General features: G+C 44.8%; 1 protein-coding gene across 2 annotated transcripts in view; it reads right to left on the minus strand.

The window, feature by feature from the left end:
- AMOTL1 (angiomotin like 1) overlaps nucleotides 1-25,595 on the minus strand; it is a 103,266-nt gene that overhangs the window by 22,313 nt on the left and 55,358 nt on the right. For both annotated transcript variants that reach the window (XM_082627834.1, XM_082627833.1), the window contains exons 5-6: nucleotides 18,149-18,293; nucleotides 16,838-16,927 (exon numbers count right to left, since the gene is read on the minus strand). In XM_082627834.1, coding sequence (XP_082483960.1) covers nucleotides 16,838-16,927; nucleotides 18,149-18,293 — 235 coding nt within the window. The remainder of the gene's footprint in view (nucleotides 1-16,837; nucleotides 16,928-18,148; nucleotides 18,294-25,595) is intronic.

Raw genomic sequence — 25,595 nt, forward strand, 5'->3', positions numbered from 1 at the left:
GAAACTTCCTTCCCAGCGCATGGAGAACGGGCATGCAAGAGGCCTAAACAAATGGGCCAGGAGCAGCCCACTGGCTCTGGGGCCCACCATCCACTGCCCAGGGCAGACCAGAGCATTTCACGCTTTCTGTGCAAAATTACTGACATTCGAGCACTAGCTCCCTGGGTTTGGATGACATCTGAACAGGCATGGTGCCCACTGCCCTTGTCCAAGCTCTGGAGGGCACCCAGGAGTTAGTTACTCAGTGGGCAGGCCTGGGAATGAACCACCGATTTCAGAGCTTCTACCTGCTTGTCAACCTAAGCTTAACAGTTCTTGTCTTTGTTGAGGGCAGTCAAGGACACATCAATTTTGGCCAGAGGCAAAGTCTAGAGGCCAAAACCAGAGCTTCTTGCAGTTTTCAAATTGATGGTCATAATTATTGCTGTGTCACAATGACAAACATTTGGATTTCTGAATTAACGAATACTCCTCCCCTCCAACACACATGCGCAGGCACACACACACACACACACACACGCATCCAACAGTTGCTATTCCCTTGATAGCCAGTATCATATTGTGGATAGAGAGTGGACTTTAGCATCAGAAAGAACTGGGTTCAAATCGTAGGTTCACCACTTTCCAGCTCTTTGTCCTAAGTTTGGTGACTTTAGACTTCAGGCTGAAGCAATATCAGTTAGTGTCACTCACACTGGCTCAGAACTCCTTGTCCATGGACAGGAAATAGTGTTCTCGATGGCAAAGTTTTAAAAACCAGTGTTCGTGACAATTGTGGTAGTAACAAAACCCGCTCATGTTTGTTGAATGGGTACTGTGTTCCACGAATGGTGACTTATATTATTCCCTTTAATTACTCCATTTATATTATTTCCTTTAAGTTTACTCTATGAGGTAGGCACTATTATTATTTCCATCTTCCAGTGGAGGCACATGACATTAAGAAAGGATAAGTAACGTGTCCACAGAAGTGATGCCCGTCAGTGGGAGAGCAAGAACCGGCATCGGCCTCTCTCTAATGCATGTTCACAGGCACGGCGCTATACTGCCTCTGCTGTGCAAGCGTGCGGGGATGAAGACCCACAGAATAACAGAAGCAGGAGGCGTGGGAGAGCGCCATTGTAACACAGCTCATTGTGGCACAAATTTAAGTATGTCACAAATCATATCATGTATCTCAAAATACAGCAATAAATCCTCATGTGTATCCCTTTGCAAATATTAATTAATTAAGCATCTGCTACATGGAGGCAACACAGAGTACTAGATAAAAGCATGGATCTATATACACTACCAAACGTGGGGTAGATAGATGGTGGGAAGCGGCCGCATGGCACAGGGAGATCAGCTCGGTGCTTTGTGACCGCCTGGAGGGGTGGGATGGGGAGGGTGGGAGGGAGGGAGATGCATGAGGGAAGGGATGTGGGAACAGATGTATGTGTATGACTGATTCACTTTGTTATAAAGCAGAAACTAAAAAAAAAAAAAAAAAAAAAAAAGCATGGATCTAGAATCAAGCTTCCCAGGTTCATATCCAGCTCTACCACTTATGGTTTTGTGACGTGAAGTAAACGAACGTCTTTGTGCTTCAGTTTTCTTGCCTTTAAGGTGAGGATCACAACAGTACCCACTTCAAAGTGCATGTAGTAAGTACCCAGTAAATGTCAACTATGATAATGCCAAGGTTATTGTTGCTTTCGAAAATAGTGATAAATCCTTGGGCTACATGGTGCGTAGGACGGAGCATTCTGCTCTCAGCCAGGTGGGAAGAGAGGCAGGGACACAGGCAAAGGCAATGTGACCAGCTGCTCTAACAGATGCTTGCTCAGGGACTGTGACAACACAGGAAGGACCCCTACCTCAGGCCAGGGTGTGAGGAGGAGGTGGTGTCCAGGCAGTGAGCCTATGTGGTGGGGGTCACTGCGCCCCTTAACACCCTGGAGACAGGGGAACTGGGTGTGTCAGAACCACTGGAAAAAGTTATCTCTTGGGAGATGCCAAGGGTGAGTCCTATGAGTGAAACCACCTCACAGGGAAGTCCTTTCAGTCTGTTTATTAGCTAAGCCCCTTGGGATGGATCTCAACAAAGATCAGCCTCACACTGAACTTTTGGCTGTGCTCCAATGTATATACTGAGAATTCCTAGAACAGGCAAGTTGACACAAGGGAACTCTTGCCCGGCATGGTCTGTTTACTCAGTGGATATGAATTACCCTCAACTGTGTGGAGCAGGGCGTTGTTTAGCCTGATGGCTCCGGTCCCATTTACACAGAGGATGTCTGCTCGCACACAGTTTATTCTGGAAACCACAGCGATGGCAAGGGCTTTGTAGCCAGGCCAACCTGGTGTGATTTTGGCACCTTCACATACTGGTTCACCTTGGACACGTGACTTCCCCTCTCCAGACTCCATCTCCTCAGATGAAACTAACAAGACCTATTTTGCAGGACTGTTATGAGGATTAAAATGATGACATGTAAAATACCTACTATGGGGTTTGGCACATAACAGATACTTAATAAACAGCAAGAGCTAAGACACATGACACCCAGGCACTGTGCCTTCAGTTTTACAACAGAACCTCATTTTCTGAATACTTATATCAACTCCACTTGACAACTGAAAACTCTGAAGCAAGATGAGCTATGATACTTGCAACAGGTCAAACGGTAGTTGCTTTTGTGCCTCTACCCCTAGGTTAGTCTCTTTGCTTGAAAAAGAGCAGAAGTGGATGGAAGTGAGAATTGGGCCCAGAATTCAAAGATGTTCCCCTTCCATCTTACCCTTCTTTGCCAGCTCTGCGTAAGGTTCGAAGTGGACAGTCTGGTGAAAGAGTTTCTGCAATTACTATCTGAGCACTAAGCTTGACTGCTAGCTGAACCATTGGGTGGTGGACCCCAGTAACCTCTGTTGAGAAACAGGTGGAGCATGGGCGTGGGATCTGGCAGTGGAGGTGTCAGGGCACCGTGTGCTGCACTGCTAATTTTTAATGCAGTGCTCCAACTTATGGCTGGAGTTCATGGCGGGGTGCAAAGCTGTAACCTGGCCCTTCTCAAGGAGGAATTAATTTTCTAGGCCTTTCCTGATATAATGGGTTTTTGATGAGTTTTTCCCTAAGCCCAATATAGCTGGAGGGACTGAGGAGTCCAGTTGCCACCAGTTTGACCAAAGGGTGACTAATTTACTAGAATGCTTAGAAGGCAAAAGAGAGGTCTTTCTCCAAATAGCATGATATCACCTATATGTGGAAAGTAAAAAAATGATACAAATGAACTTATTTACAAAACAGAAATAGATTCACAGACATACAAAACAAACTTATGGTTACCAAAGGGGATGGTAAGGAGGAGATAAATTAGGAGTTGGGGATTAACAGATACACACGACTATATATAGATAACCAACAAGGACCTACTGTACAGCACAGGGAACTCTACTCAATATCTTGTAATAACCTATAATAAAAAAGAATCTGAAAAGGACTATATATGTATACGTACATATATATATATATAAAACTGGACCACCTTGCTGTACACCTGAAACTAACACAAAATTGTAAATTAGGGCTTCCCTGGTGGCGCAGTGGTTGAGAGTCCGTCTGCCGATGCAGGGGACACGGGTTCGTGCCCCGGTCCGGGAAGATCCCACATGCCGCAGAGCGGCTGGGCCCGTGAGCCATGGCCGCTGAGCCTGCGCGTCCGGAGCCTGTGCTCCGCAACAGGAGAGGCCATAACAGTGAGAGGCCCGCGTACCGCAAAAAAAAAAAAAAAAAAAAAAATGTAAATTAACTATACTTCAATTAAAAAAAAAAGAGGCAAGTGTGTCCTCACCTGGAGTAGACAGCTTTCACAGGGGCTGCCCAGACAGCACTCCACTTGGAAGCATGTCTACTATACTCCTCCCTTCACAGGGCTAAGTTCTGAGCAGCCCGTCTGCATCACAAAACCCTGCTCACCCTCCCCTACCCACCACTCCCATTTGACAGGATCAAACCTGAAGGGCCCTGTGACCCAAGCAGAGTCACGTACAGTCTCTGGTCTGGGACCCTGTGAGGGGGAGCCTGGGTGAGAGGGGGACGCTGACATGGAGAGGCAGCCCAGCTCTGAGGCTAGTGAGCACGTCCCACGTGTGCACTAGAGAAACAGAGCAAGCACACGGTGGAGAGTGAAGACTCAAGCAGATGGACATGGAGAGATGGATGAGAGTCCACGGTGAGAAGGAGAGCGGGAAACAGAGCCACACGGACAAACACTGAGCCCCCCAAACCATCTGCCCCTTGATTCTCACAAACAGGCCAGCCCAGGCCCCCGGCCCCTGGTCCCTGGCCCCTGAGAGGCCTGCCTACACGTCCTGCCTGGGGCCTCCTTCACACACAATGATACTTCTTTAAAAAAAAAAAAAAAAAAACCTTTTATCTGGGCCTAAGCTAGCCCAGTTGGATTTTTCTTTCTGTAACCAAAAGATCACTAAGACACTCTCTGTTGTTTCTTTACACCTCTATTCCCACCTCCACCAAGAAAGGACTTGATAGTCATGCCTTAGGACAAGGCTGACCAACACGAATGGCACTGACTCTGGTAACTGGTCACTTCACCATGCTGATACAATGGACTCCCTCTTCTGAAAAGATGTCTGGATAATTACTTGACATATTATCTCTTCCTAAAATGTTTCCTCCTGTTTCTTCTTCCTCAGGATTCTTTGGCCCTGAGTTCCATATCCTGGCACAATATCTTATAATTCTGAGCAGCTGCTGGAGCCTATTCCGAGGGTCAGCTATGATTTATGGGGTAACTGAAGTCAGATCCTCTTGGAAGTCCTTTCTTTTTTTTTTTTTTTTTGCGGTACGCGGGCCTCTCACTGCTGTGGCCTCTCCCGTTGCGGAGCACAGTCTCTGGGTGCGCAGGCTCAGCGGCCATGGCTCCGCGGCACGTGGGATCTTCCCGGACCGGGGCACGAACCCGTGTCCCCTGCATTGGCAAGCGGACTCTCAACCATTGTGCCACCAGGGAAGCCCGGAAGTCCTTTCTTTTGAGGTTGTGGGAGTGGAAAGACAATAGGAAGGTATTCCAACTACTTCACTATCCGCAAAGCTATTTAGGTTCATTCTGCCTCAAAGACATGCTACCCTTGGAAGCTCATTCTTATATCTGACCTCACCCCTTCACCCCGGTTTGAGTGTCAAACTGACAAACCCGGAAAGAGATCCCCAAAATATAATCCAAACAGAGCACTGTTCACTTCGTGTGAGAGTGATCTGTTCACATGAGGTTTATTTGATACAAAACAACATAAGAGATGACCTACCTTTAAAAGCCACACTCATTCATTCAGAAATGAAAAAGCGATAGAATACAAAGCTGACCCCATAACGCCCCTGGTTTGGCTTTTTGTTATCTTTTAAAAATTTGCTGATAAAGTTTCTCAGGTAAGGAAGCTCGTTATTTCAGAAAAGGGTGTTGGGCTCTCTGCCTTCCCTGTATGCATGTGCAAGTTGCCATGGTTCCAGGCAACGGGAGACAAGGGTTGTGAGTGGGCTTAGGACTAAACAGGTCTGTTAACAAACACAGGGACACTCCAGCCAGGGCTTGTTTTAAACGGCTGAGAGTGAACTGTTTTAAAACGAATTGCGTAATAAAGAAAATTAAGAAGGAGAGTTCAACCAAACTCTGTTCTGCGGAGCCCTGGGAGAGAGAAGGATGGGGAGAGGAGAAAAGGGATGCAGCGGGCCAAGTAGGAAGGAGGAAGCTTCTGACAAACGCACCCCTGTCTCAACCAGAAATCTGTTCGGGTTTCGTGCATTTTACATACTGGGCTTCCAGATACGCTTCCTTTTAAACAAGAGCTCTGAGTTTGAAAGCCAGTGGTTCAGACATTACAAGAGAAACACAGATTTGTGGAAATAAATGGCTGTTGTTAAAATGTAGGGAAGGCATTTTTTTTGGAGAAATGAATCAATACGAGAAAGTGAGGCAAAGCCTGAAGTGTGAAGGATTTATTCAATCTTTGTTGCCCCAAGTTAAAAGGAAAAGAGAAACTTTCCCTCTTACAAAGTATTATGGCAGCAAAATTACTCTAACATGCAAATTAGTTTCCCAGGCCCACCCTAAAGGCTACACACTGCACGAAGCTTTTCTGATTCCTTCAGTAAAACAGATCTCTCCTGTACTGGAGAACCTGCACACATACACTTTGCTGAAGGAAGTATTTCTTTCACGAGTCTTTATACCATATTCTGCTTGTACTCCAGGTACAGTGGCTGATGTCTGTCTGACTTATCCTTCCTACTGGGCTTCCTTCATAATGTGTCTAAACCCCTCTATCTTTGTAGGACTTTAGGAATCTAAGATAGTGTAAGTGTTTCGTATGTGAAGAAAGAAATATGACAAGTTTAGGCAACAGTCACTGGATAAGAGGATCCTATCAATACAAGATCAAATTCTAACTGGATATTTAAAATAAAATTCAAAAATGATCCTTTTCAGATGCTTATCACTGGAAAGTAACAAAGCCTAACCACAAAATCTTCTAGTAATCTAATGGAGGAAAACAACACATTTTGGTCTTAACATACTTAATTTATCTATTGCTCTTTAATATCCAGGAAGTGAGTTTAATACCCCAAAGTGCTACTTTTTGTAGCACCAAATGTAAAATATCTCAGGTATGATTTGGTAAAATATTTATTTGAATACCAGTAAAAGCTCTCTTAATATAACTTTTTCTAATCTACTCATTCTTCATATTGCATTTTTATTTTAGAAACTATACTTATACACCCAGGTATAAATCATAGGTATTTTTTTACCTGCCTAGATTTATACATATGTAGTCTGCAAACTCACTTGACTGAAGATACACCCATTCCTCCAGCTCAGCTTCCACATGTACTGTTCAATCTTCCACTTTATCTTTTTTTAACTTGAAGTAAAAATGTACTGCTACTTCTGTGTCACTGCAGACAGCGTAATAACAAATTAAGCAATGAATTAAAAAATGCCACATAAACACAGGAGGCACAGGGCATTTGATTTTGACTACACTTACACGTGAATCGATTAACAACTAAACCTGATAATTTACACTTTCTATAACCTCCACAGAAGTCCTTTTTTTGCTTTCTCTTTTCTTAATACAAAAAGATAAATAACACACACGTCTATTTCCAGGTATGACAAAGTAAGACCCTACCAGACTATCTGGCTGCCCCTGTAGAAAACAGCCATGAAGCCTGGATATAATGCAGAGAGCAATGACCTGACAGAAGTGAAAAGTGAGGCAGGCAGACAGATGGCGTGGGAGGCCACTCACTGCAGAGGACAGAGCTGCACCTGTGCTGGGTCTGGACTGTGGCCATTGTCACATTTCATGGCACTGTACACTTAAAATGTGTACACTTTATTGTGTGTACATATAGGTATATATTATATACCTATATTTGGTTTAATTGAGGCATTATTATAATATGTATAATAAAACGATGTTTTCTAAATGGGCCCTTTGAAGGGCAGATATGGCTTAATGCCAAAACCTGGCTGAAAGATAGAAGTTGATGCTGGGGAAATTGTTATATCTGGGACAGAAGTGACTCAATCTACGACTGACCAGGGAGAAAGAAATGCATCACCTGCAATTATATGTTCTCCCTTCCTTAACTTCTGCGACCCCTCCCATTGTCATTTTTGTAACTTGCTTTGAGCAGATCCTTTTATTCTTCTTCTTTCTACCAAACCACAGTCTTTGTTGGCAAGAAGAAAATTAGTAGCAGATGCAAGCTTATTTTTAATGGTCCAAGACCAAATTTTCTGAACTTAAAGCAAACACTTTGTCCTGTCAAAGTTCTTGGATTCCATTAAGATACAACTGTATGTTCTCCCTCCAATTCATGAACCAAAAATAATTTCAAAAACTAATTGTAAGAAACTATACCACAGGGTTACTCATTGTATTCTGCTAATTTTTTATTCTTATCATCCAGAGAACAAAGAGTTTAATTTCATAGACATTTTGAGAAAACTTTTAAGAGTCTAAACTCTATGCTGGTCTCAACAGTTTTTTTGTTTTTGTATCTGTAGTGGATTATCCAGCAAGGCCTTTTATTATAATTGGCTCTGGTTCAAAGACAGATGTTAGAAGTCAGAAACACAGAATGTTCATTCCAGTAGTTAGAACTCATTTGAGATGACTTGAATACATTATTATTAAGTCACAGTACTGGGCTAAATAATTTGCCGTAAGACTTCTAGTACAAGAATTATTTATGTTCGCTTACTAAGGCTGGATTCTTCTCTGGGTAAAAATGTGAAATCTTTCATCACCCCCAGAGCCAACAGAGATGACCTTTGGAGAAGGGGAAGGAAAAAACAAGAAAAAGGAGGTGTTCTTGTCATGGTCTTGCATTAAGCACCTAGGGGGCTTTGCACAAATCATCTGATCATCCTTGGTCAGTTTCTTTAACGAAGCATGGAGGCCATGCTACACGAGCTCTAAAATTATGGGGAGTCCAACCCAGCCACCTCTTCCCACCTCCCTGGTACACAGGAAGTGGCTCTCCAGAGTCAGGATGCCCTGGGTTCAAAACCTGTCTTCTCCACTTACCTGCCTGTATGACCATGAACAAGTTACTTAACCTTCCTGTGCCCCAGTTTCCTCATCTATTAAATACCTGTAACACCTACCTCACAGGGCTGCTTGGAGGATGAACAGAGATGGTGTACCTACAGAGGTTAGCACAGTGCTTAGCTCACAGTAAGTGCTCAGTCCATGGTGGCAGCTGTTACTGACGTTAGATGGCCTGAACCAGGACCTGAAGGCTAGATTACAAGGGAGCACCCCTGCAACTCCACCTGAAGATAAACTTTGAACCATCAGATCAACAGCCTCCAGAAACTCTGTCACTCACAACGGCCATCAGATGGCCTTTTAATGAGCTCTGGTTCAGAGGACATGTGTATTACTGGTAACCAGACTTGTGACCTTTCAGGTCCTTTGCAACCCTGATATATAAGAGCTGCAGACATCATCTCACAGCAGGATGCTTATGGGAGGATTTATGGCCTTGCTGGGAGAGGCACCCATGAGACCTCATTACCCAGGCAGTTACTAGCCATGGCTAACCACAGGGCTGTCCTGCCCACCCCTGTCTCTATCATTAGCTAATTGTGGATCCCCACTGGGCTAACTAAGGTTTGTGACTGCATTTGTATGTGTCTCAGTTTATCTAATGTGAAATAATCACGCTCACCCGATTAGGAATTAAGTAAAAGATGACTGTGAAATTCTCCCAGGAAAGAAAATAACAGTTACATCCTGATTTATAAATTAGGACATTTACAAAATAAGACCTAAATACTTCTGAAGTTCTTTATTTTCCATCCTCCTTTTGCTGGGGTATCTTCTTTCCCTTTCTCTTCCATGACCAGCGCCTGAAGCAGAGGTTCACAGACTATGCCCTGCAGGCCAAATCCAGCCCACAGTCAGGACACTTGTCCACAGCTCGTCTATGGCGGCTTTGGGGCTACAGGGACAGAGTTGAGTAGTTACGGCCCCCAAGCAGAGAATTATTTACACTCTGGCCCTTTACGGAAAGAGTTTGCTGACCTATGGCCTAGAACACTGCGCATTCATGGTAGGTAGCCAATAACTGTTTTTGAATACGTGATAATGGTCATCATTTCATTCAACATCCAATACATGTTTATTAAATGCTTCTAAGCACCAGGTACTGTGCCAGCTTCTGAAACACAGTGACCTGGGACTACGATGGTGAGGATGACAGTCAGGGTCCATGCCCTCATGGTGTGGACAGTTTAGTACGGGAAGAGAGAAAACGATCATCCAAACAATTCCTTATTTACAGTATGATGAGTGTTTACAAAGGGAACAGGGTACTGGCAAGAGTATATAAAAGGAAGACCGGATCCTATCTCAGGCAGCCTTCTCTGAATAACTGCCATTTAATTTGAGCCGAGACCTGAACGTGGATTTCTTGCCTCTGAACTGCCAGCGAAAGTGAGGGGCCCCTGATGCCACATGAAATGCAAATGGGTTTGTCTGTTTTTCAGTCTGTGCTTCCTCCATCCATCCATCCAGCTATGAGTGCAAGGAACACAGATCGTAATGAAGTTCGAGATACTTGATTTTTCAATCCCCAAACAGGAATGTTAAGCAAATAAATAATTTTAAAACCAACAAGGGAAAATCATAAGCCACCTTCACCTGTTAGACACTGGATATCAACACATGACCAAGAGACCATTCTGCTATCAGTTCTGGTTTTTTAAGCATGGAAAATCAGTCTAAATTGAGGAACATTACTTTTCACACTTGGGGAGAAGATTTGATGGAACATAAACAGATGCCCTGCAGCCTGGGTGCGCTGCTGGTTGTTGTCATGGAGGTTTGAAGTTTCTTGGTGCTGCCTGTCAAGGTTGATCAAGCGGCTTAAGCACTCATATGCTCTGCCTTCCAAACCCAGCAAGGCTCGGCGGGCCACCCAGGCATTCTTTGGGAACACGGCCCATTGACCCCACCCTGAAAACTGGCAGGTCCTTTCAGAGAAGGTGGAGGGAGAATGCAAAGGAGCAGGAAGGAGTGTTGCAGAATAAATGCATGGTATAAAGTCTTCTTTGCATTTCCTATCACCGATTAGCCCGAAGAGCTCTGCTGGCTCAATGGGGAGATTTATTCCTCTATTTCTTTAGAGGAAATGTAGGTACAAGGAGATTAAGCATCTAACTTCAGGTCACTGAACATGTCAGTGAGAGCCCAGGAACCAGAAGATGCGGTAACTGATCCAAGATTAGTTGTTTTAGCCCATGCTTACAAAACCTTTGCTTTTTAGAATCGCACAGTCCTACTAAATATAGACATCATCTAAAATATCATCTCCTTCAAAGGAGAATCATTAATTTAGGGCAAGAAAATTTTCTTGGTTTAAGAGATGCACCTTGGCAGGCTTCATGGACGATTCCTTCCCCTTTGCCTGGGAGCTGATCTGTGGTGTCTGGCATGATCTATGGATTGGTTAGTGTGAAAATATGGCCGGCTGCTACAAAAACTTTCATATACCATAGCCAGCTCTCATCTCCAACATAACCACAGCAGAGTAAAGAGAAGGAGTCAGGGAAACAGAAGTCAACTATATTGTAGTATATAGCAGTCATTTTCATGAAAAAATACTACTGTTCCTCACAGTCGAAGATTTCCCTTACCTGGATATCTTCCTATTGGAAAAACCAAGGAAGGAAGGAAAGGGGGAAGGTGGAAGGCAAAAAAAAAAAAAAAAAAAAAAATCAAGCATTTTTAAGTTGCTTCTTATTCTGAAGGTAGTTCATTAATAATTTCACCTAATATCTTGAAATAACTGAGCAAAACCAGAGGTAGCTCCCAACATGACTGGGAGACATTGAGCTAAAAAGAACATTTTGATACTGATGCACCATGATGAGACTTTCAAGCCTGTTGTTGCAGGGATTTCCCACTTTTACTCAGTCCCTCAATAAACATTTATTGAGGGCCAGGTACATAAAGATCCAAAGGGTTTTAATGAGGGTTGGGGATGGATGTTGGTAAAGAATGCCTCTAGTTCTCTCACCTAGTGGAGGAGATCCCTGCAAAGGAATGGTGCCCACAGAGAATGTAGGCAGAGTAGGTGCTTGTAGTAGGGGCTTCGTACTGAGTCAGGAGCTGCAAGCACCAGCAGGCCCACAGAGGAGGAAGAAGCCCAGTGTATCCACGTGTGACAACATCTAACCTCTCCTTCCTACTGAAGCCTGATAGAAACCCACAACATGATGTAATGAAATCCAATGAGGATTCAGAATAAGCTCCTTATGCTCTATGTAGGTCAACAGAATTAATGTTTATGTCATTGTAGTTTCTGCTTTGTGTCTCACACAAGCCCTTAGAGGAAATACAAAAACCAGAGGGATTTTCTTTTAGGAAATTATTTTTGTCTCTTTTATGCTCTATAAGAGACAGAAAATCAAAGTACCTAAGATAAAATTCAAGGGTAAGATGACGATTATAAGATACATTGAAAATGGCAAGTTACTATTATTTTTAATAGAGTGGTCCCACACTTTTTTTTGGTTCATTTTTAAACCCATGGGGATTATAAGGGAAATCAAATCCTACGAATTAGTCTTGACTGATTTACACCCATTACTTATTAATTTAAACAAATAAATGAATGTCCAAAAAACCCTTTTTTCTTAGACAAGGACATTTAACAAAAGCCAGAATCTGACTTACATAGACTTCTGACTTACATAGTTTAACCGACTATGCTGAATCCATGGGGCCTAAAGAATCCTAACGGGGTGGTGGTGGGGAGATAAGTTGATGGCCATCCTGTAACATGACTGGGTTTCATCCTGGAATAATACAAATGTGCCAGAGCTAATCAGCTCCCCCTCCACTGAAGAATATAAGAAGATCATCTGTGCCAGTCTAGTTTCCCCACATCTAATATTTTATTTTTGGCTTTCTGACCTACTAGTGATGGAAATTCTGCAGTTACCAATTTTCAGAAAGAAACAGTTAAAACGTTTCACTTATTGAGAAGACAGAGCTAAGAAGGATGACAGACATTCCCGGGGCACTACGTTTAGTGGACAGTGGCCTGTGTCTGGTGTGTGTGTGTGTGTGTGTGTACACAAGCATGCACGCATACATGTGACAAATAAGTGAATGGGAAAACTAGGAATCTCAGTAAGTTAAAAAAGCTAAAGGACCAAGAAGTCCCAGTTTCACTCAGCCAGATCAGAAAGGAAATTGGCTAGATGCCCTGTTTTTAAGGAGCAATTTGGCTGCAAACATATTTGGAAAAACAAATAAGTAAAACCAGAAAACACACGCACAAATTTTTGAATTCCTCCAAAGAGAAAAACACAGCACCATGAGGTGATAGGGAAAAACACTCCTCAGAGCCATCAAATTTCTAAGCATTTCATTCAGCAAGATTTTTTTTTTTTTTTTTTTGTGGTATGCGGGCCTCTCACTGTTGTGGCCTCTCCCGTTGTGGAGCACAGGCTCCGGACGCGCAGGCTCAGCGGCCATGGCTCATGGGCCCAGCTGCTCTGCAGCATGTGGGATCTTCCCGGACCGGGTCACGAACCCATGTCCCCTGCATCGGCAGGCGGACTCTCAACCACTGCGCCACCAGGGAAGCCCTCAGCAAGATTTTTAATACAGACAAATCTCATGTCCGAGAGGAGCACAATTATCGCCCTGTTGAATGTTCATTTCATCTTGTAGAGCTAAGTGGTAATGACCAAGGCAGTCCTTCCAGGCCTTCATCAGGCTCCAACTAAAGAGCAGAATTTTGTTTCTTTAAAGAAAAACTACTCTGGGCAGCAGGGAAATTTAGAAATCATGCCAGGAACGATGTTCCTCTTCTGTTAGCTGAGAGTTTACAGAAGTCCTCCCAACCGCTCATGCTGCAAGAGTGCCTTGGGCGTTCTTGGACCTGGACTCCGAGCTTCAAACTGAACACCGAACAAAAAGGTCAAACATGTTATTATTCCCTTTCCTTCTAACTTTTCACTGGCCAAGGTGGTTGTCAGGGGCTTCCCACCATAGCCTTAGCTCCTGGTAGGCATGATCCAGAGAAGTCGCTACTATTTGCTATGCAGTCAGACTTGCCTTTCTCCTAGCCAAGCATCAGAATCTCAAAAGACTCATTTAAAAGGATGGCTCCTCTCGAGTGCCCAATGTTTATAATTATGATTACTAGGCACTGAAAAGTACTCTTACAATAGAGCTTCTAAAAAACTATACAGATAACTGAACACATTAATAATTGCTAAGAGAGATAGTAATTTGTGCCTGCCATTCTGTGCCCACGTGCTAAAAGGAAAGCCTAACAGAGAGCACCACCCATCACCAGCCTCCAGGGTACGTCTGCACCTTTGTTATTACACCTGCTCACTTAGCTATGGGCATGAGATGACTCAACATGCTCAAACCTTCACTGGGGGCTTCCCTGGTGGCTCAGTGGTTGAGAGTCCGCCTGCTGATGCAGGGGACACGGGTTCATGCCCCGTCCGGGAGGATCCCACATGCCGCGGAGCGGCTGAGCCCATGAGCCATGGCCGCTGGGCCTGCGCGTCCGGAGCCTGTGCTCCGCAATGGGAGAGGCCACAACAGTGAGAGGCCCGCATACCGCAAAAAAACCCAAAAAAACAAACAAACAAACAAAAAAACACTTCACTGGTTACTTAATCCCAACTCCTCCTCCTCCTCCTGCTTTTTATTGGTAAAGGATGACCATACATCTAGTGGCTCTAGTCACACTCTTTTCTCTCTCTCTCAGTGTCATTATTCAATTGGTCACCAAGTCCTACTAATTTGTCACTTGTTTATCTGTCTCCTACCCTCCACTACTACTTCTGTCTTAGTTCAGGACCTCTACCTCTCTTGCTCAGATACTAAAATATCTGTTAACTAGTCTCCTTGCCTACAGGTTAGTTCTTCATGAATTTCTCTTCTTCTGTGCCTCCCTAATTAGCTTCTAAAATATAAGGCTTGCAAACAATGAAATCATAAACATACTTGAAGAAAACATAGGTGAATATGTTTATAATTTTGGATTGGAAAAAGCATTTCTAAGTATGACATAAAACCTAGAAGGCATAAATACAGTCACTTGAAAAATCTTCTGTAAGATAAAGAACACTATATTCAAAGATAAAAAAACAACTGGGGAAAATATCTGCACTATATTTGGCAGGGGACATGCTAATTTCCTTCATATACAAAGAGTTCTTCCAACTCACTAAGAAAAAAACCTATCGTAAATTTGAAATAACATCTCAAGTCCATCTCTTGGCTACACCAGGAGATGAAAAGCTAATGCAAATAATTATAAAGCTGTGAGGAAGGCACAACATGTCCTGAAAAGACCAGGTACTGAAAAATTGGTTAGATATCACTGCTAGCAAACCTGCTTCAAATGTCCTGCCAAGATGCAGTTACATCACATGTCAACACTAAGGCACATTTCAGCACCTGAAAAATGCCCCTGGACTCTCTTGTTTACGCCTCTGGAACACAGCAGCGTATGTTTGCACAGAACAAATCATTCCCTATAAAGCTGGAAGGTCCTCTTTGCCTACATAATTGATGTTTTAGCTTTGAGCCAGAAGGTTAAAATCTTTGGAAACATTTCTGAACTCACATGACACCAAAACCGATTAGTCCATTAGCACAGCCTAGGCTGGGAGGTTACAGCAAATGCCCATCAGATGAAACTCACTGACGTTTCCATTTTGACCCAAACTAAGTGATAAAATAATATCCCCTGACAAGAAGGCAGAGTATCAGCAAAGTGACATCACTGACATAACTGCCACAAAGACACTTACTCTACTTAAGCACACGATCACCCAAAATGAAGGTGTCAAAATCCTAAGTGCAGGGCTTCCCTGGTGGCGCAGTGGTTGAGGGTCCACCTGCCAATGCAGGGGACACGTATTCGTGCCCCGGTCCGGGAGGATCCCACATGCCACAGAGCGGCTGGGCCCGTGAGCCATGGCCGCTGGGCCTGCGCGTCTGGAGCCTGTGCTCCGCAATGGGGAAGGCCACGGCAGTGAGAGGCCCGTGTACGGCAAAAAAAAAAAAAATCCTTAGTGCAAATAGTACAGATGACTCAGTTTTCAAATGAAAGCTCAGATGAAATGGTAAATCTACTGCACCCATGAGAAGAAATAACTTGTTAGGAAAGTGAATAATTCAAGACGCTGATATATATAGCTTTGTGTGTGAGTCTGGAGCATGGGCCAATTCACCTAACTGCAAGACTGCAAAGGAATTTGATGCAAAAGCCCAAGACTGTATTAGTGTCCATTTGCCAAAATAGAATTTAAAAAATGAAGCTGAGACTCAAACTGGAATGCAATCATGAGTAAATCTGGGAAAAACAAAGGAGCTTAACCTCAACGAATAGTACTGGAAATTAGAAAGTTTAACCAATTGTTTCCCAGCCTTGAAAATGTAGAGCTGTGTTGAGGGACCCAAGCATCAGAATACCACCATTATACAATGGATGGCCAGAGTCTGAACACAGGACTTTTTGTTGTTCAAACTGTCTTTAGTTTGTGAGCACTTAACTCACAATGTTGTTGAGAATTATGACAGAGAAATGAATTCAGTTTTCCAAACAGTTTCCCAAAAAAGCCAGTTGGATTTTTACATTTCTGACTTGGACAATGAATGAATGTGCAGAAATTCGTACCTTAATCGATGGTTTCTCAAAACCCACTTGCTTCTATCATTTGTCTCTGGTGAAATTAATAGAATATTCTCCCAATAAATCTTGAGGCACAGGAAGCCATTTTATTCCTGGCTGAAATGGGCTCAATGGTTCGCAAGCGAGCATCACCTACTGAGACACGTGCTGGGAACATTTAGGTGGCTTCATGATGCCAGGCGCAGCCAGTCCAGAACTGCTCAACCTAGGCACACACAGAATGTGACAAAAGAAAAAATTCCACCACAGGCTTCCTTCCCTTTCCATGGGGAAAAAGAACTGTGCCTTAGTCCAAGTGGCGAGTGCCAGGAAATACTCTATAATACCCATGGAGGGTATTAGGGAGAAACAGAAACTGTAGGTAAGAAGGTCGGAATAAACGTTACTGAAATAATACACATCAACCTCGGCTTTGTCTCTGGCAGACCTAGTAGGGTCTCATCTTCGGCCTAACAGCTTATACATTAAATTAACAAACAAAAAGCAAGCAGCACAAAACTTACTTAAAACTAACAGGGTTCTTTCCCCAGGCCCCCAGTTTTTAATACTACCCAGTTGGGATAGGTAAGCGTGGAGACTCACTCTGGGAAGCGTAAAGCCCCTCGGCCGCTCTGTCTTCATGTCCATCATACTCCCTGCTGGACAGCTGCCTGTTGGCAGTCTCCAGTCGGTCTGTGCACAGAGAGGAAATGATTACAAAGAAATGCACTTGCATTTAAGTCATCCTCCAACAGGCAAATGACCTGGGTGCTGAGAGCTGGGTAGGGAGAGATGCCCAGGGAGGAGCCCCAAATTGAACAACTCTTGGGGAGGGAACAAGACGCTCCAGAACATCAACAAGAAAAGTCCTCAGATGCCACGCTGTGCCTTTATGCAATCTAATGCCAAGGTGTGCACCAGTGGCAGGCAGCGAAGAACAGGTTCCTGCAAGGCCAGCAGAGTCCTCGAAAAGGGGTTGAGTTCCCTTGGCCTCAAACCCAGCCCTCGTCTAACCTTGACCATCAGCCCTCTGTAGCTGGGAAGCAAAAAATTTAAAATAACAATTAAATAAATACCAGGAAACAAGTCAAGATGACCTAATGGATGAAGATTCTACTCAGAGTTCTAGGTTTGCTCATGCCACTTGGTCAATCTTCATCTATTCAATTAAATAATTCAACCTAACAAGTCTTTATTGAGATTACATAATACCCAAGACTAAAGGGTTTGCAGTAACAAAAAAAAAAGGTAGGTTCCAGCTACAGACTGCCAGTACACTGAGTCTTTTGACCCGAGGGAACTGAAAAATGGCTTGGCTGACTGAAAGTGAAGTATAATTTCATGGGTCAGATCATTCTGCATGTTGGAGGTTGCCAAAATCCTGTAACAGGGGGCCCCTAGCTTTCAGGAAGTTGATATATATCTACTCTTTTCACAACTGTGGGCTTTTTTTTCTCCACGAGGGATATGTGTCTAACTCTGCCTTCTACACTATATACCAAGCAAGTGTTAACTGTTGGCTTTCAAAGAATGCAATTAAATGCCTCAGCTTGATGTGGCAAGGGTTGTGCATGGAACATTGGTCTTTTCAGACATTCCCATTCACAACACAAGTCATGTTAAGTACTTTTAAAGCAAGAAGCAGCTGCACACATACTCCCTCCCTGTCAGGGACTCGTGTATAGAGGTTGTCACTTCTCAGGCTCAGCGCTGCAACCTACAACCTACAACGTGAAAAGAACACTTCTGCTCTCTGGTGCCCCTACAACGTGAAAAGAACACTTCTGCTCTCTGGTGCCCCTTTCCCAGGGGGTTGGGATTTACAAGGTTATGTAACATAACTTGGACCTGAAGTCAGGCTGTCAGCAACACGGGGCATTTAGGGTAGAGAAAACATGAGTGAACTTGACATGCCTCGGAGGTCTCTGTTGAAATCATGGAGCCTTCGAATCTCGCCTTCGAGTTTGTTTCTCATCGCCTTGTCCAGCGACTCTCGCTTGGTGGTAGACTTGACCAGGCTCTCATAGGCTTCCGAGATTCTCTGAAGTTCTTTTTCAAACTGAAAGAAAGAAGCAGCACGAAAGTGAGACTTCTGACATTCCCACCCATGCTTTAGCTATGCTGATTCTTGGATGCTCCAGCTGTGAAGGCTGTATCTTCAATGCAGCTTTTCTGGGTCTTAAGTTTGTCTACCAAATCCTGCAACTGACTTCACCACCCCCCCATCTGTCTCCCAGGGCCGCGTTAGGATCCTGTGAATTACAGACTCACGTGTCTGGTGGGACCATCTGATGTCACCTGGTAATAGTCTCTTGGACAAATATCAGGAAGGGGTGAATTTAAACATAACTTAGTCTCCCTGGTGGCACAGTGGTTAAGAATCCACCTGCCAATGCAGGGGACACGGGTTTGAGCCCTGGTCCGGGAAGATCCCAACTGGTGCAGAGCAACTAAGCCCACGAGCCACAACTACTGAGCCACGTGCCACAACTACTGAAGCCCGCGCACCTAGAGCCTGTGTTCCGCAACAAGAGAAGCCACCACAATGAGAAGCCCGCGTGCTGCAACAAAGAGTAGTCCCCGCTTGATGCAACTAGAGAAAGCCCGCGTGCAGCAACAAAGACCCAACATAGCCAAAAAATAAAATAAAATAAAATATAATGTTTAAGAAAAATAATAAACATAAAATAAACATAAACTGCTTATATTAAGTATGGCAATTTACAACTTTTATTATTTTTCCTAGTTAATGTGAGGAAAATATTAAAGTATAGGAAAACTACAGGATCACAAGTAGAACCCTAATTTCCTGACTCCAAGTACAGTGCTCTCCTGAGACCCTCCTACCCATCCCCAAAGGAACATAAAATCCACACGAAGAGAGGTTTCATCACTTAGCCTTGTTATCCCTTTGTCTATGAAATTATCTATATAAAGGACTAATGGATTTGTATCTAACTGTAAACCACAGAAAACCTCTTGATATGTGGGAGTTGGAAGACATGGGAGAAAAACCAATTTTATTTTTTTTTATTTTTATTTTTTTTTGTATTTCACAAAATCAAGAGCTGTAACTGGGGGCTTCCCTGGTGGCGCAGTGGTTGAGAATCTGCCTGCCAATGCAGGGGACACGGGTTTGAGCCCTGGTCTGGGAAGATCCCACATGCCGCGGAGCAACTGGGCCCGTGAGCCACAACTACTGAGCCTGCGCGTCTGGAACCTGCGTTCCGCAACAAGAGAGTCCGCGACAGTGAGGACCGCGCACCGCAATGAAGAGTGACCCCCGCTTGCCACAACTAGAGAAAGCCCTCACACAGAAACGAAGACCCAACACAACCATAAATAAATAAATAAATAAATAAATTTTTTAAAAAAAGAGCTGTAACTGGGAGAGCCTTTAATCTACGGCATATATAAATCTATAACAAGTAGCTATAACTGATATAACAGGAGTCTAACATAACAGCACGTTTTAAAGTAGAAATTAATAAATCCCATTTTATTGTTGTATAACATAAATGCAGGAGAAAGGGTAAAGAGTACCTGCAAACCTGGCTACCAAAAGTTGGAATCAGAGGCAAAGTGGCAGGGTTGAGAACACTAGCGCCTCTCCCTGGGCACCAAGAGACCTGCACCATGTTTTGGTCCCTCCATGGAGAGCTATGTCACCATAAGGCAGACACCCCGACTGCCGGAACTCCAATTGCCCAGATCAAAAAGTCCCTGCTGAGACTCCTATAAGTAATACATTCCCTAACAGATACCTACTGCACACTTACTATGTGTCTGGGTGCCAAGGAAACAGATACAAGACAATTCCTGGTCTTTAGGGTCTCACAGCCTAGAGCTGGCCTATATGCAGATACATATGCTTCTACAGCGCAATGTGACAAGGGGTGTGGTGATTTAATGCTATGGTAGCCTAGAGACAAAATTATTAATTTGGCAGGGGTGAGAAGGGGTTTCTTTAAAAAAGATTTCAGAGAAAATGCCATTTAAAATGAGTCCTGAGGGATGAACAGGAATTTTCCAAACAGAAAACAAAAGGCCAAAGGGCTTTGGCATTCTCGGCAGAAGACAGGGATTGAGCCAAGACAGAGCCACGAAGGAAAGTGCATGTCTCTGACACGACAGGTCATCTGGGGATGACAGCAAGGGGCAAGTGGCAGGAGCAAGCGCCATAAGGAAGGACTTTATGGCCAAAGGTAATTGTTGGGTGGGGGGAGAGCTTGGGGAGGTGAGAGCAGCATAAATCACACCTGAGGTTTTATGGAGATCATAGTAAAGGATGGGGTTGCAGGGTGGGTGTAGGGAGAGAAGGCAGGAGAAAGGAGTCCAGGTAAGAAGCGAACATGAACAGTTTAATGACAGGACAAGGGCATGAACCCAGATAACTAAAAGGACAAATTCCAAAGACACTGAAGAGTAGAATCAATAGGTCTCCGTGACTGGTCTGGACGGTAAGGGAGAAAGAAATCACAGACATTCATAGCTTAGAAGACAGAGTAACAAGACTTAACCAAGATAAATGATAAGAGAAACAGGTTTACCAAAACCAAAAGTCTGGTTTTGGAGATACCATGTCTGAAGTGTCTGCAGAACAGTTAGCAGGAAAGAGACAGGTCTGAAAGTCAGGTGGGCAGTTGTTTCACTGTGCGTAGATGACAGATGAAGTCACAAAGTGAGACTACTTAGGGAGATCAACAGAAGATCAGAGGGCCAAGGATGGGAGCGCTGACACTGCAGGAGAAGGCGAGGCAGGAGAACCCAGGAGAGAGACTGATGCCAGGGGTGCCACTGCAGCCAGGAACCCAGAAACTTAAAGAAGGAGACCGAATGTGGTCAATGCCCCAGAGGTTACAGACGGAGCCAAGACACATCTGAGAAGAGGTGGGTGAAGAGGCTGGAGGGCATCAGGCCTTCTGCTCAGTGGCCTCCAACCAGGGAGGGGCCCAACACCAAGGCTCCCTTCGGCACCAGGGGATGTTCCCAAAGGCCTCCTCATAGCAGAGTTGGTTGTTCCACAGTCCCCTCATTTCTACGAAGCCTTTCTATCTCTTGCAAAGATATCATGAATGATTGGTCATATGGCAGCAGAAAGAACAGCGTGTCCTGCATCCCGTTCACAGTCCTACCGCAAATTATGTTCCTTCCTTTTAATTTTGTTTTCAGAAGAGATGGCTCCAAAACATACCACCATTTCTACGCTAATTCCATCTGTAAAAGGTGGCCTTTGTTTTTGGACAGTTGGACCATGCCCATCTAGACCGAAGGCATCACCTAGTCCCCAAGGAAGCTGAGGGCACCGAAAACCCTGAGGTGTCGACCGTGAGGCAGTGCTCATGCTTCAAGCCCAGGGCATCTAGGATGCCTTCCTCAACTAGGCCACCCATAGGGACTTCCCTCCATCTGATTTCACGTACTTTCATCTGTTGTATTCACCTGACTGGAATTCTGATGCATTTTGTGTCTCTGATTTGACTGTCTGTTACTTGAGGGCAGAAACAGTCCCTACAGCCCTAGACCTGTGCCTTCTTATGACAAAAGTACTGACTGTTTACTCAATCTTTATACTTATAACTCCTAAAGACAGACTTGGACATTGATAAAACTACACCTGGCTGTGGATTCTTTCCTTTCATGAAGAGAACTTCCATCCGCACGCTGTAAAGGGAAACTGCAGCGTGCCCAAGACAGCATAGTTTACCATCTCAGATACTCAGGCAGACAGGAACTGGGACAGGGTTATGTGCTTGTAGCTACCAAGAGAGAAAGGGCAAGGGTCATAGTTCGGGACAATGTATTTCCTGTAAGAAGCGATACCTGTCGTGGTGGAGACAGATGAGTCTCCTTCAGTGTGACCGGAGGGGACAGAACTACAACTAAACGCAGCAAGTTAATGAGATGAGACTGTGATTCAACATATGGAAGAGTGTCCTGGGCTTCCCTGGTGGCGCGGTGGTTGAGAGTCCGCCTGCCGATGCAGGGGACACGGGCTTGTGCCCCGGTCCGGGAAGATCCCACATGCCGCGGAGCAGCTGGGCCCGTGAGCCATGGCCGCTGAGCCTGCGCGTCCGGAGCCTGTGCTTCGCAATGGGAGAGGCCACAACAGTGAGAGGCCCGCGTACCGCACCAAAAAAAAAAAAAAAAGAATGTCCTAACTACCTTTCCCAAAAGTCTACCCAGTAGGGAGCTTCTCTTTTCTAGCAACATTCAAGTAAAAAATGAACAACTTCTTTTCGGAGACATGAAGCAAGGGTTTCTAAGGGGTGGGAAACTGGACTAGAATCATTTTAATAATTTTTAGTCTAAAGCTCTATAGTTTCTGACTGCACACGCCTTCAGAAAGAGAACCACACCCTCTTCTTCACATCGGCAGCTCCAGAACATCTTAAGTTCCCCTTGATGTGTGTTAGAGGTGAAGGGAGGTGGAAAGGCTGCCTTTGATATACAGACATCTGGGCCAGTTCAGAGTCTGAGGATGATCGTGTGAAGAGGATACTGGGTTTGCCTCCACAGCTCCCATCCTCCCTTCCAGCCTAGATATCAGGAAGCTCTTAGGCCAGGCTTGCAAGACCCCCTGAAATCACAGGGAGAAGCACTCCCTGGCCCAGAAACAGAACTACGAGCAGAGGGGAAAGCCTCACACAGCTTTCACTGGCATTGCTGCCATGAAGCAAATGCACAAAAAAGTGTCCGGAGATTCAGCCCTTCCCAGCTCTAGAAACTGGCTTGTTCCCTGACACCTTCACATGCACAGCTCAGGGACCTACAGAATCGAAGACAGGCCTGCCAAGACTCAGACTGCCCAATCACAGCCACTGCTGTTTCGCTGACAAAAGAAGAGGGTCTTTGCTAAAGCAAGCCCGGGGGAACGGTAAACATGGCGCCCTTTCCCTTCAAATGTCCATCTCCACCCTGATGGCTTCTGAGGCCAACCAGCTCATAGTTTGGTCCAGCTGGAAATTCCATCCATGAACTATGTTTCAGGGAAACTCGGAGGAAAAAGAAGCAAAATGAGTGCCCAAAAGGAAATAATGAAAAACCACTGCTCTTTCTGGGGGTCCCCAGCCACCATTCCAACACTAACAGGGATAATCACCGCCTTGTGCCTCTCTGGAAACGGGTCTTCAGTTCCAGGCGGTACTTTGGCAGCCTCTGAGTTTAGTCGTTGTGTCCTGCTGTGTTCCTGGCTCAGTGCACGCAGGCTAAGCACTGCAATTAAAAATTGATCTATTTTTGGTTCTGCCCTGATGATGAATCTCTGCGAGTGCTCCCGAAGCTGTGAGGAAGGATTCTAGGTTGGATGTTCCTGCCAGCACAGGGCAGCCACATCCTACGGTGCAGCACTGTGGTTCCACCCAAACTGGGGGTCATCATCCCCAAGGAGTAAAGTCACCTCATTGGACAGGCCTCTCCCTAGATCTGAGGCTTAAATAAGCAGCTGCCGAGACACAGCAGAGCAGTGAGGCCTGGACTAGGATGACCTCGGGAACACAAGCCTTCAACTGTCAAGTCACGATTTCATGCAGCTCTCTTTCTCTTGGCCCTAGCTGCTGAGAAGAGCTGTGGAACTTAGTGATAAATACGGCAAGTATCCATCAAAACCTGAGTTTTCAAACTGACAATTCCAGTTCGACATATGACAGGTTAATGAAATATAATATTTATAGAACCATTCATAACATTCAAGGGACTGAAGGAGTCTGGGAATCCAGAAGGGACACAGCTTTTGATTTTTCTCCTTAAGTCATCAAAATGCTTTTGGTCACAAAGTTTAAGAGTCATCCCCTGTGCAGGGAAAATGAGTCGCTGGGAAGCTGATTTTGGTTTTCAAAATAGAAATGGGCATCAACATCAAGAAATAGATGTACAGGGGACTTCCCTGGTGGTCCAGAGATTAAGATGCCATGCATCCAACGCTAGGGGCCCAGGTTCGAACCCTGGCCGGAGAACTAAGATCCCACATGATGCGCGGCCAAAAAAAAAAAAAAAAAAAAGATGTATGTTACAGGCCAATAAAAAAGTGTATCTTAATAAAAAGTCAACAAAGAATAACAAGACCTCACAATTTATGCATCCTCCCTGCAACTGTTCAAAAATATCCATGGAAAAGACAGAGAACCACACTCTTGCCCTCAGGTGAGTCTGCACGGCTCCTGAAAGCGTCTGCCATAGGGCTTCATCAGGGAGAAGAAAAAAATTCCTGATTTCCCAGAAAATGCTGAGTTGGCCCTTTCCAATTTTCAGACTGTACCAGGAAAGAAGCTGCCCCAGGAAGCATCAGAGGCAAGCCTGGGCCTAAGCAGTGACTTCCAGCCAAGGCCAGGAGCCAGCACGTGTTTCCCAACTTCTAAGGGTATGACCGAGGCTGGGAGTGAGGCCGCCATCCTTAGGCAGCCTGCTGGTTCCCGGCTCTCATTTGTTCCCCTCCAACAAAGGCAGCCAGAGCTCTCCGGGCCAAGCCTGGTCTTGACTCCAGGGAGCTCCAGACCCTCTCGGTGGAAGCTCTGCACAAATGAGCTGGGGCAGGTCCTGTCTGTGAATGTTTGCATCATTCCACCCACTGCTCCCAGCCGACTGCTGCCAGCCCTCAGGGAATCACAGGGGCTGACTGTTCTGACGCCCGGACCAGCAGAGAGGCCAGGCTTAACTGAGAGATCAACACGGCACAGTGAACACCATGGGCCAGCCAGGAGCATGTCTTGTTACACAGAACCAAGTGGCAATGCTTCTGTAGCCAGGTGAGTTTACATTCTCACCCTTTCTCTTTACAAAAGCCCCTGACTGCCCAGGACAGAGCACGCACCCAGACTCTTATGAGATGCCTTCTACCACACATGCCTCCTTGCTTCCAGAAAGGAAACTCGAGTGCCCTGGGGCTCTGCCGCCCGAAAAGATCCTATGACTGGGTGGGATAGGGAGGGTGGGAGGGAGACGCAAGAGGGAGGGGATACATGTATACGTATAGCTGATTCACTTTGTTATATAGCAGAAACTAACACAACATTGTAAAGCAATTATACCCCAATGAAGATGTTAAAAATAAATAAATAAATAAAATTTTAAAAAACAAAAAAATATTGCTTAAAAAAAAAAAGATCCTATGACTTTTGCCCTTCACCTCTTCCTTTCTACCTGCAGCATTTCAGGTGCTGGCATGTGGGTCATCATGAAATCACTGCCCGTGATTTCACTCTCGCTGGATGTCTTCCTGCTGACTTTGGCTTTCAGCGTAAAGTCCTAAGAATGAAGGCTGCCGTACATCCTAATATTCCCACGACAATGACACAGGCTGGAATTACGCAGCGTCTCCCCACCTGTTAAGTCATAAGCATAAGGAGAGCACGCAGTAACCTGT

Source organism: Mesoplodon mirus, assembly GCF_964341445.2.
Source record: "Mesoplodon mirus genome assembly, chromosome: 7".
Taxonomy (NCBI): Eukaryota; Metazoa; Chordata; class Mammalia; order Artiodactyla; family Ziphiidae; genus Mesoplodon; species Mesoplodon mirus.